The 12,170-nt window shown below is 46.7% G+C and overlaps 1 protein-coding gene across 4 annotated transcripts in view; it reads left to right on the forward strand.

The window, feature by feature from the left end:
- Window positions 1–12,170, forward strand: part of PML (PML nuclear body scaffold) — a 29,646-nt gene that overhangs the window by 2,028 nt on the left and 15,448 nt on the right. For all 4 annotated transcript variants that reach the window (XM_079991628.1, XM_079991630.1, XM_079991629.1 and 1 more), the window contains exons 2-4: window positions 2,186–2,655; window positions 4,593–4,970; window positions 9,361–9,569. In XM_079991628.1, the coding sequence (XP_079847754.1) occupies window positions 2,189–2,655; window positions 4,593–4,970; window positions 9,361–9,569 (1,054 nt within the window). In that variant the 5' untranslated portion in view covers window positions 2,186–2,188. The remainder of the gene's footprint in view (window positions 1–2,185; window positions 2,656–4,592; window positions 4,971–9,360; window positions 9,570–12,170) is intronic.

The raw sequence follows: 12,170 nt of genomic DNA on the forward strand, positions 1-12,170 counted from the left end.
AGCTTTGTCCACAAGATCCAGTCTGATGACAGAGGGAGAAAAATCTTTCTCGGTCACTGTGCATCGTTTTATAAACTCCCATCACATCGCCTCTTACTTGGCTGTGAGCCACCCTGTTGGTGCAGCCGAGATAGGGTACTAGTCCATGTTGACAGATTCCCTGGTTTGTGTATATATGTGTGTGTGTGTGTGTGTGTGTGTGTGAGTGAGAGAGAGAGAGAGAGAGAGAGAGAGATAGAAGCGATTCTGAACCCGAACCCTTTCTTCTGCTGGGTGACCTGGGGCTAGTCACACTTCTTTTTTTTTTTTTTTTAAATATATTTTATTAAGGGTTTTCTTGTTTTACAGTGTAAGTGTAATGCCTCGTATTTTTTTTTTTCCCGTGTAACATTTTTACAAATCCATTTCATTTGTTGAGGCATTAGGGGGAGAAGAAAAAAGAAAAGAAAAGAAAAAAAAAGAAGAAGAAAGGAGGGTGGAAGGAGGGGAGATGGATGGGGGTGGGGTGGGGTAGCGGTGTTTCTATTATGCTTAATGTATGTAGTTTGGTGTCAGCGTGCTTGTGTTGTTCACTTGTGTTCCTTTGGTGGTGAGAGAGGTTGGGGTTGGCCTAGGATGTGATTGTTTGTTTGTGATTGGCTGTGGTGATCTTTGTTTTCGTGTGTGAGTGAGGTGGGTGGGTGTTTTGGATCAAGTTAGCCATATTGATTTGTATGCTGTTGGTGGATTATTGTCATTGTCCTGTTGGGCTGTGTATGTGATAAAGGGGTGCCATACCGGGGTGAAGGTGTCTTCTTCTGTTTGTCCCCGTGTCAGTTTCAGTTTGTTAGTTAATTTTTCTAGTAGGGCTGTTTCCCATACTATTTGGTACCATTGGTCCATGCTTACTCCTGACAGGTCTCTCCAGTGTCTGGTTATGGTGTTTCTGGCTGCTGAAAGTAGGTGGGTTATGAGTTCTTTGTGGAGTAAATGGGCATTGTTGTCTTGGAAGATGTTTAGTAGGGCCAATTCTGGGGTGAAGTCTAATACTTGCTTTGTTATTTTACATATTTCTTGCATGGCTGTTGTCCAGAATAGTTGGATTTTGGGACACTCCCACCACATGTGGAGGTATGTGCCTGTGGAGGTGCACCCTCTCCAGCATTTTGGTGAGGTTCCTGGGTGTATTAGCGCTAGTTTCCTTGGTGTTAGGTACCACCTGTAGGTGAGTTTCAGTGTGAGTTCTTTTCTTTTCGTTGATATGGATTTAAAGGGAGGTTTAGACCACATTCTGGTCCATTGAGTGGGGTTAATCTCATAGCCTATGTCATTCTCCCATTGTTTTTTGATTGCGTCTAGGGGATTTGCAGGATTTTGGAGTAGTATTTTGTATATTGCGGATACCGTCCCTTTACCATTTCCCTTTGTTGTTAGGAGGAGGTTTTCAAAGGTTGTCAGGGGCCTAGTTGCTGCTGATTTTACTGTTGGGTTGTTTAAGAGGGCATGTAGTTGGTGTTGTGTTAACCAGGGCATTTGGGTGTCTTCTAGTTTGTCTTGTATTTCTTGTGTTGACAAGGGTTTGTTATTTTTATAAAAGTCTATTAGGCGATATAAGCCTTTGGTTCGCCAGGCTTTTATCTGGATAAAAGCTAGTCACACTTCTTGAAGTCTCTCAGCCCCACTCCCCTCATTCCCAGATTCATTGAGTTGTAAATTTAGCCTGATAACCTTTTCACGCTGAATCTAAGTCAGAAACAACCAGTTGTCAAAACTACTAATCAATTAGGAGCTCTCTTCCTGCAGATGAAGGAGATAACCCAGTTCACACTTTTAAAGACAGAAAGTCTGTAATTAAACCCAGATACGCATTCCCAGCATTCTACAGCTTTTGGCTCTCCCATAATGTTCTTTTTCTGCATGTGCCAAAGTTTTAACCTGCTAAGATTTCCCAATATCACTGCAGCAGTAGTCTTGTAATCTGGGGCACCGGGTTCTCATCTCTGCTCCTCCACATGCAGCTGCTGGGTAACCTTGGGCTAGTCACACCCACTCACCTCAGAGTGTTTGTTGTGGGGGAGGAAGGGAAAAGGAGAATGTTAGCCGCTTGGAGACTCCTTCAGGTATCAAATCCAAACTCCTCCTCCTCCTCCTTCTCCTTCTCCTTCTTCTTCATCCTCTCCTCATTAAAAAAGAATTTCTTTTGCAGGAGATGGAGGAGGAATTTGAGTTCTTGCTGTGCGAAAGGTGCCAGAGAGAGGCCCCGAACCCCAAGCTCCTGGCCTGCCTTCACACCGTCTGCATGGAGTGCCTGGACGAGAACAAGCCCGTGGGCCAGTGTCCCGTCTGCCGGTTTTCCTTCGCGCGTGCCAGCGGGGTCCCCTTCCAAGATAACGTCCTCTTTGCAAGCCTCCAGGCCAAGCTGAACACCTACCGGAAGATCGCCGGTGACAGGGATTTGGTGTGCGATAACTGCAAAGATGCGGCCGAGTTCTGGTGCTCTGAGTGCTCCGAGTTCCTCTGCCTGAAATGCTACAAGTCTCACCAGTGGTACTTGAAGCAGAAGAGCCACGAGACCCAGAAACTGGCCGATCTGAAGCAGGATACTGCCCAGAGCTTCCTGGAGGGGGAAAAGAAGTCCAGCAACCTTTTATGTTCGGAGCACACCCAGGTTATAAGGTAATGCTACTGGGGGGGGGGTGCATAGTTTGCAGGAAGCTACCAGGCCACTATGAGCCAGTGTGGTGTAGTGGTTAAGAGCGGTGGACTCATAATCTGGTGAGCCGGGTTTGATTCCCCGCTCCTCCATATGCAGCTGCTGGGTAACCTTGGGCTAGTCACACTTCTCTGAAGGGATGCGGGTGGCGCTGTGGGTTAAACCACAGAGCCTAGGGCTTGCCGATCAGAAGGTCAGTGGTTCGAATCCCCATGACGGGTGAGCTCCCGTTGCTCTATCCCAGCTCCTGCCAACCTAGCAGTTCGAAAGCACGTCAAGTGCAAGTAGATAAATGTAGATAATTAGGTTCCGCTCTGGCGGGAAGGTAAACGGCATTTCCGTGCACTACTCTGGTTTGCCAGAAGCTGCTTAGTCATTCTGGCCACATGACCCGGAAGCTGTACGCCGGCTCCCTCTGCCAATAAAGCGAGATGAGCGCCGCAACCCCAGAGTGGGTCACGACTGGACCTAATGGTCAGGGGTCCCTTTACCTTTACCAGGCCACTGCCTGTGAAGGGGGAGAGGGAATACAGGCAGTCATCTGGGCTGTGCCCCACTCATACGGCACACATGCAACTTCATTTTGCATTGCCAGCCACCTGGGACCCCACGATGAGCAGGCGAGGCCTGGGTGGGGGACAGGAGAAGAGGGCCTTCTCGGTGGTGGCTTCTCCCAGGCAACTTTGGAACACCTTCCCCAGAGAAGCCAGACTGGTGCCTTCAGTGTGGGCCTTCCGCTGGCAGCTGGATACCTTTTTTACTCCAACAGGCCTTTGGGAATGGACTGCTTTTTAAGGAAAGGGCTTTTAATAGCGCTGTGCTGTTTTCATTATCTGTATTTTAATAGCTTTGTTTTTTATACGGTTTTCATTTTTCAAGAGTTGAATCACTTTTTAACATTACCTTTCTGTTTTTTGTCCATGCTTGTTCTAAGTTTCGTGAGCTGCCTTGAATCCTACTTGTGGGGCGAAGGCACAATATTATGATGGTTGTTATTACCAACAGTAAATTGATGTTTACAGTTTAAATGCAGTGCTTACAGTTAATACTTACGTTTTAATTAGTACTTACATTTAAATGCACTCTAATGCTTACAGTTTAAATGCAATTTTTTTCAAGCATGTTGTTTTTAAATCTGGAAAAAATTGGATGGAATAGACCTGTGGTCCAAGTACATGGAAAACTGATACAGTGGTACCTTGGGTTAAGTACTTAATTCGTTCTGGAGGTCCGTTCTTAACCTGAAACTGTTCTTAACCTGAAGCACCACTTTAGCTAATGGGGCCTCCTGCTGCTGCCGCGCCACCGGAGCACGATTTCTGTTCTCATCCTGAAGCAAAGTTCTTAACCCGAGGTACTATTTCTGGGTTAGCAGAGTCTGTAACCTGAAGCGTATGTAACCCGAGGTACCACTGTATTGGGGAGAAATAGGCTGATCTGTCTCTCCATAACTTTCCACTTCCTTCCCCTTCTGTTTTCATTTTCCTTTCTTCCCAGCGTTCTCCCTCCTTCCCCTTCCATAGAGAAACTGATAGCACAAAGCCTGGTGTTGCTTATCTATCTATCTATCTATCTATCTATCTATCTATCTATCTATTATTACACTTATACCTGTTCTCCAGGGAATTCTGCTCAGTGAGGGAGGTGAGCCTGAGAGATGTTGACAGGACCAAGACCGCCCAGGGGGCTTCGTAGCTGAGTGGGGATTTAAACCTGGGTCTCCTAAGTCCTAGGCCAGCACTCTAACCGCTGTGCCACACTACCTTTCTGTTTAAGACCCTAAGGAAAGCCTCTTGGATCAAGCCAATGGCCCATCCACTGTAGTCCAGCCTCTTTTTCTTGCCGCGGCCATTCATTCATTCATTCATTCATTCCTTGAACATTGTATTTACGTCGACAGCATCTACTGCCGCGGCTGCCGCAAGCCCCTGTGCTGCTCCTGCGCTCTGCTCGACGGCGAGCACTACAACGCCAAGCTGTACTGCGACATCCGCACGGAAATCGAAGGCAGGAAGGAGGAGCTGGGCAGGATCAAGGCGGAGCTTGCCGAGAAGAGGAGGAGCTATGAGAAGACGTACAGCACCGTTCACGAACGGCTGCAGCAGCTGGAGAAGGTGCGCAAGGAGACCCGAGAGGAGATCCAGGAGAAGGTGGAGGAGATGGTCCAGTGGATCCAGAATAAGGGGGAGGAGCTCCTGGCGAAGGTGGACAGCCAGCTCCACCAGGAGCGCGAGGACGTGCAGAGGAAGCTGCAGTGCGCCGAGCGCATCGTCAAGAGGTTTGCTTCGTTTTTATTTGGTTTGATGTTTGTGCAGCCCGTTTGCCTCTTACGTGGGGGTTTGGGTCCAAGGGTTCTGCATATGCACACAAATGCCTATTGCCGAGGTCTTTGGAGCTGCCAGTTTTCTACTAGGCCAAGTTCAAGGTGATACTCTCAGTATATAAAGCCCTTTTTTATTTTATGTTTTTATTAAGAATTCCCCTCCCCCCCAAAAGAGAAAAAAGAAACTTCTCTCAGTGACTCTCTCTGGTTTCTCGACACACAATTAATATCTGCCCGTTGTAAAATTGTAAAGATCCTTAATTTATCTATCTATATATTACTGATGAAGAGTTTGTGAATGTTTATTCAAAACCTGCCAAGGAGTCCAGTTCATTTTGTTGTTTTTTCAAATGCTTCGTAAAAGGTTCCCATTCATCTTTAACGTCACAGTTATCCTTGTCACACATGTTTGTGTGTCAATTTTGCCAATTCCGCACAGTCCATCAGTTTTTCTTGCCACAGCTCTTTAGTCGGGATTTCCTCATTCTTCCATCCTTCTGCTATTAAGACCCTTGCTGCCGTTGTCACATACATGAAAATGTTTTTTAGTTTATTTGGCAGGTCTTTTCCCACAATCCCTAACAAGGAAGCTTCAGGCTTTTTCACAAATTTTAAATGGAACATTTTCTTCAACTCATCTTATATCATTTACCAATTTTTTAAAATTTTGCTACAATCCCACCACATATGATACAGTATATAAAGCCCTTAAAGACTTGAGACCAGTTGGCCCACAAAATCTGCTTACCTGACGTACGTCCACTCCACCGTGCCAATTGACGGAATGAGCCCTGTTACAGATGCCCCATAATCTCCATTCCGCCTTTGTAAGGACTCGGTCATTTAGTGCAGTGTTTCCCAACCTTTTTTGGGCAAAGGCACACTTGTTTCATGAAAAAAATCTCGAGGCACACCACCATTAGAAAATGTTTAAAAAATTAACTCTGTGCCTATATTGACTATATATAAAGTAACTCTCTTTAATAGGAATCAAATAAACACAAAGAAAGTATTTTATAATTACTTTATTATGAAATAGTAAGTAAACAGAAATATGAAAAATTACAAAATACTTTATTCAGTGCGCAACCTGGGCCTGTTTGGCTGAACATAAAGCTGATATTCTGGCTGGAATCGAAGAAAGACACACACGTAGCTCTTCGTCAACAGCTCTCAGTCTCTCTCTGTATTTAGTTTTTATAGCAATCATGCTTGCAAAGCTCAACTCACAGAGATATGTAGTGGAAAATGGGAGCAATGTCAAAATAGCTTTGTTTGCCAGAAGGGGGAACTCCTTGGCAGTTTCCAACCAAAAACTGTCCAAAGGTAGATCAGCAAATCTTAGCTTGAAACCACGATTTTGTCTCAGTTCAGTTAGTTCCTCCTGCTCCTGTAAAGTCATGTCCTTTCCACCAACTGATGCTGAGCTATAAGGGTCCCTAACCCAGTCAAGGCATTCAGTGGAGACTGAAGAGAAATAAAATGACAACTTCCCCTCAAGAGTTTTTAAATGTTTACCTATTATCTCACACAGTGCAGCAGTGTGAACACCTTGCCATTGCTTGGTGAGTGTGAACATTACAAGATTGCCACTTTCCACGTGTTGATGCCAGAGTTGCACCTTTGAACGGAATCCATTTATTTTATCTGTACTTGTAAGCAGGTTTTCATTTCGGCCTTGCATTCGTGTGTTCAGTTCATTCAGATGATGAAATATATCTGCCAGGTATGCCAACCTTGCACAACACTCATCACTTGCAAGCAGCTTTGCGTAATCTGACCTCTCATTTGTCAGAAACACTTTAAGTTCCTCCCGCAGCTCATACACACGAACCAAGACCTTGCCACGCGACAACCACCGGACCTCCGTATGAAACAGCAAGGTTTTATGCTTCACTCCCATCTCCTCACACAAAGCTGCAAATATGCGACTTTTCACGGGTCGTGACTTTACAAAGTTTACCATGCGCACAACATCATCCAACACATGAACTAGGTCTGCTGGTAAAGTCTTGGCTACGAGGGCCTCACGGTGCAAAAAACAATGCGTAACAATCACATCTGGATTTCTTTCCTTCACTCTGCTTACAAAGCCTTTGGTGTGCCCGACCATGGCTGCAGCTCCATCGGTGCAGACACTTGTGCAGTTTTCCCACTTAAGTCCTCCTTGTTCAAGGTATTCTGATGTGACCCGAAAAATTTCTTCTCCTGTTGCTTTTTCTGGCAATGCCTTGCAGAAAAAGAAGTTTTCTCTAATTGCATCACCATCAACAAAACGCACATTGGCCAAGAGTTGAGCATGTCCACTGATATCAGTAGACTCGTCAAGTTGTAATGCAAATTTCTCACTGCTATGGATCTTTCCAAAACCACACTTTCAATGTCTGCAGACATGTCATTAATACGTCTGGAAATTGTGTTGTTTGAGAGAGGGACTTTGGCTATTTCCTTAGCTGCTTCAGGTCCGAGCATCTCCTCTACAATAGCTTTGCAGGCGGGAAGTATTAATGTCTCTGCCACAGTGTGCGACTTTTTTGACTTGGCTATAAGTTCAGCAACGTGATAGCTAGCTTTAAGACCTCTTTCATTTACCTTTGAGGTTTGTCTCATGAAAGTTGCCTGTTTCTCCGTGTTTTCACGCAGGCGAACAAAATAGTCCGCATTCTTGTTTTGAAGCGAAGGGTGTTTTGTTTGGAGATGGCGTTTAAGTTTGCTTGGGACCATAGCACTGTTAGCTAGCTTTTCACCACACACCACGCACAGTGGAGTTGGTTGGTTTGCACCTCCGGTGAAAGTAAATCCAAATGAAATACAGCTTTCGCTATATTGCCTTGTGCCAGAGAATTTGCTTGAGCTAACCATCTTTGCTTTCTTTTCATGCCCACTCATACTTGGGCTCTCATCTGGCTCCAAATTTTGTTCAGAGTCCAGTTCTTTTCTTTTCAAAAACTTTTCCATCACTGCAGTATCCGGCCATCCAATTGCCACTGACAAACGGATACAGACCCCTTTTTTTTACAGCACAGCTCGCACAAATGTACACGGAACACCCTTTTCGAATTAAAACACACAGTCTCACGAGAGCAAGGAGCAGCGATTTTATATTTTACGAAAAGAAGTCGCTAGTCCTCATGGTGACAGGGTGGAAAATATTTAAAAGCAGAACCACCTTGAGGAAGGAGGTGGAACGCTCAGGCCCCGCCTATTCAGAGAGGACTATTAATTTGGACCCGGGAGGAGGAAGGCGTGAAGGGAATCCCGAAGGTGCGAAAACCTCGCGCATGCGCAGGCCTTCCGCCTGCGACAGCCCAGTAGGCCGGCCGAAGCGAGCGGCGATGGGATGTGGGAGGGAGCTCGCTCGCCGCCCCGCGTGTGCTCGCCGCCGCCGCCCTGCCTCTCGCCGCCCGACTCGCCCGCCTCCCTCCCATGGCACACCAGGCAACGTCTCGCGGCACACTAGTGTGCCGCGGAACACCAGTTGGGAAACACTGATTTAGTGTGACGTCATGTACACTTTGGAACTCCCTGCCTAGTGAGACAAGCAGGCGTCTTCACTGTATTCCTTTCGGGGCCTGCTGAAAACATTCTTGTTTAGACCAGCCTAACTAGATGCTTTAGGACGCAGGTGGCGCTGTGGGTTAAAGCCTCAGCGCCTAGGACTTGCCGATCGAAAGGTCGGCGGTTCGAATCCCTGCGGCGGGGTGCGCTCCCGCTGCTTGGTCCCAGCGCCTGCCAACCTAGCAGTTCGAAAGCACCTCCGGGTGCAAGTAGATAAATAGGGAAGGTAAACGGCGTTTCCGTGTGCGGCTCTGGCTCTGGCCAGAGCAGCGATGTCACGCTGGCCACGTGACCCGGAAGTGTCTCCGGACAGCGCTGGCCCCTGGCCTCTTAAGTGAGATGGGCGCACAACCCCAGAGTCTGTCAAGACTGGCCCGTACGGGCAGGGGTACCTTTACCTTTACCTTTAACTAGATGCTTTAAAAAGTTGAGGTAATTTTAATCTGTTTTAGTATTTTAACTTTTTGTGTGTTTTAAAGCATTTTAAAGTTTTTATTTTATTGTTTTCTCTGTAAACCGCTTTGGGGGGTGTTTTCTATTTTTTGTTTACCAATCAAGAGGTTTATAAATGTTATAAAATAAGTAATAATAATTTAAGAAACAGCAAAACAGTGCCATCGATACGAATGTTAAAACACGATAGCATTTAACTGAAGCAATGCACAGCAACAAATTGATCCGAGCAACCAAGACAGTTCCGTAAAGCGGCAAGGATTCAGTGAGAAACCCAGCCAGGTGGACAGGGTAGAAAGAATAAATGATTGTTAAATGATTCTAACCACGGCAGGTTGGAGTCTGGCGAGCGGCTGGTGGAGAAGATGAACCTCTTTGCTTCGGACCAGGAGGTGTTGGACATGGCCCCCTTCGTCAAGGAGTCCCTAGACGATCTCCGCAGGGAGAAGGTGCTGGCCGTGGGTTTCCGGGTCCAGGCGGATAACATCTCGGAGGTCAGAGGCGAACTCCAGGCCCTGTTTAACAGGGTGAGAGGCTGCGAAGGTAAGGCACTTCCTGCAATCCTGCTCTCTTCGCCCCTCCCTTGCCAGGGGGCCCTGCTGGCTTCTTTGGCAGCAAAAAGGTTTAGGCTTCAGTTGCCGTAATTCTCTGTTGCCCTGTTCCGCTGGTTGTGAGAATGAATGTGTATTGCAGGGCACCTTTGGCCATTGAACCTTGACCCCATGGACCAGAGCACGCCAGGCACTCCTGTCTTCCACTGCCTCCCGCAGTTTGGTCAAACGCATGCTGGTAGCTTCGAGAACATTGTCCAACCATCTCGTCCTCTGTCCCAACATCAGGGTCTTTTCCAGGGAGTCTTCTCTTCTTACGAGGTGGCCAAAGTATTGGAGCCTCAGCTTCAGGATCTATCCGTCCAGTGAGCACTCAGGGCTGATTTCCTTCAGAATGGATAGGTTTGATCTTCTTGCAGTTCATAGGACTCTCAAGAGTCTCCTCCAGCACCATAATTCAAAAGCATGAACCTTGGTTAGTCTTGTCCATTAACATCAATGGGTCTACTATGAATAGGACTAGCACTGAATGTGCCAGAAGGGGATAAAGCTATCAATGGCTGCTAGCCATAGGGACTCTTTTGTGCCCCCACCATCAGAGGCGCCATTCCTCTGCATGTCAGTAGCTGCAGAGGCACAAGGGGGCGGGAGAGGGCTCTTGTACTTGAATCCTGCTTGCAGCCTTCCTGGAGACATCCTACTGGCTGCTGTGCAACCAGGATGCTGGACTAGGTGGGCCACTGGCCTGATTCAGCAGGCTGTCCTATGGTCCTTAGGGCTAGCGGTCAAGGATGGTGAGAGCTGGACTCCAGCCGCTGCTGGAAGATTACAAGTTCTCCACCCTGGACCTGTGGTCCTCCTTTGCTGACTTGATCTCTGTGCAAAGATAGATAGATACGTATTTTTTGCTCTATAAGACTCACTTTTTCCCTCCTAAAAAGTAAGGGGAAATGTGTGTGCATCTTATGGAGCGAATGCAGGCTGCGCAGCTATCCCAGAAGCCAGAACAGCAAGAGGGATTGCTGCTTTCACTGCGCGGCGATCCCTCTTGCTGTCCTGGCTTCTGAGATTCAGAATTTTTTTTTTCTTGTTTTCCTCCTCCAAAACCTAGGTGTGTCTTGTGGTCTGGTGCCTCTTATAGAGCGATAAATACGGTAGATAAACTTAATTCGCATTAGCCAACAGCCATAGCAACATAAAACAAGCAATATATACAATTAAAAAGTCAACAATGGGTAAAAAGGACAATCAGATGACCAAGATTATCGTTCAGATAGTGGCCCTTAATCTCACTGCACCCTCGATAAACCTAGCACTAATAATAATTTATAATAATTTATTATTTATACCCCGCCCATCTGGCTGGGCTTCCCCAGCCACTCTGGGCGGCTTCCCAAAAAATATTAAAATACTATAATACATCAAACATTAAAAGCTTCCCTAAACAGGGCTGCCTTCAGATAGCAACCTTTGCTGTTGTCTGATCATTTTGATCTGATAAAAGAAAGAACAATGTGGCCGCAGATGGGCGGCCTGGGATGGTAAGTAAGAGTGGGGTGATGATCTCATTCCTCAGATCTTTATAAAGGGGACAGGACTGGAGAACATGAGCCACTGTTTCCAGATTGCCATCTCCACAGGGGCAGAGTCTTTTCTCAGTTGGAATCTTTTGGTATCTTCTGCCTTCAAGTACAGCAGAGGGCATCACATCCAATCTGGCCAGTGTGAAGGCACGTCTGTATTTTGGGATAGTTAATTTATACAAATATGGTGTCAGGGAATCAAACTGAGAAGGGGGAAAAAAGGCATACCAGGGACAGAGTTTCTTTATAATGGCCAGATTGTTCTGTTGCTCTAAGTCCTTCAGACGCTGTCCAATTAGCCTTTTTGCTTTAATAAAGCCCATCGTGAGAAGCTGATGTGGGTGGAGTCCACAGGAGTTTTTGGTGCACAATTTTAGACCACACACTTTTATGAGCTCTGCTGCTGGTGCTGAACAGCTGAGTTCATTCCCGACTGAGCTAAGGGAGAGACTAGGACCTGGGAGAGACTAGGGTTGGAATCCCAACTCAGCCATGAAGCTCACTGCATGTGACCTGGGGCCAGTCACTCGCTCTCAGGCTATCCTACCTCACAGAGTTGTTAGGATTAAATGAGGAGCGGGGGAGAGACATGACCTCCCTGGAGAAAAAGGTGGTATAATATGGGGGAAATGAAATGCAATGAGCCCTCCAGAAACCTCTTGGGCAGGGGCCTCATCCAAACACATTGGAACACTCTGGTCAAAGGCCTGGAAACGATGCCTTATGAGGAACGGCTAAGGGAGCTGGGCATGTTTAGCCTGGAGAAGAGGAGGTTAAGGGGTGATATGATAGCCATGTTCAAATATATAAAAGGATGTCACATAGAGGAGGGAGAAAGGTTGTTTTCTGCTGCTCCAGAGAAGCGGACACGGAGCAATGGTTCCAAACTACAAGAAAGAAGATTCCACCTAAACATTAGGAAGAACTTCCTGACAGTAAGAGCAGTTCGACAGTGGAATTTGCTGCTAAGGAGTGTGGTGGAGTCTCCTTCTTTGGAGGTCTTTAAGCAG

Source organism: Podarcis cretensis, assembly GCF_951804945.1.
Source record: "Podarcis cretensis genome assembly, chromosome: 9".
NCBI lineage: Eukaryota > Metazoa > Chordata > Lepidosauria > Squamata > Lacertidae > Podarcis > Podarcis cretensis.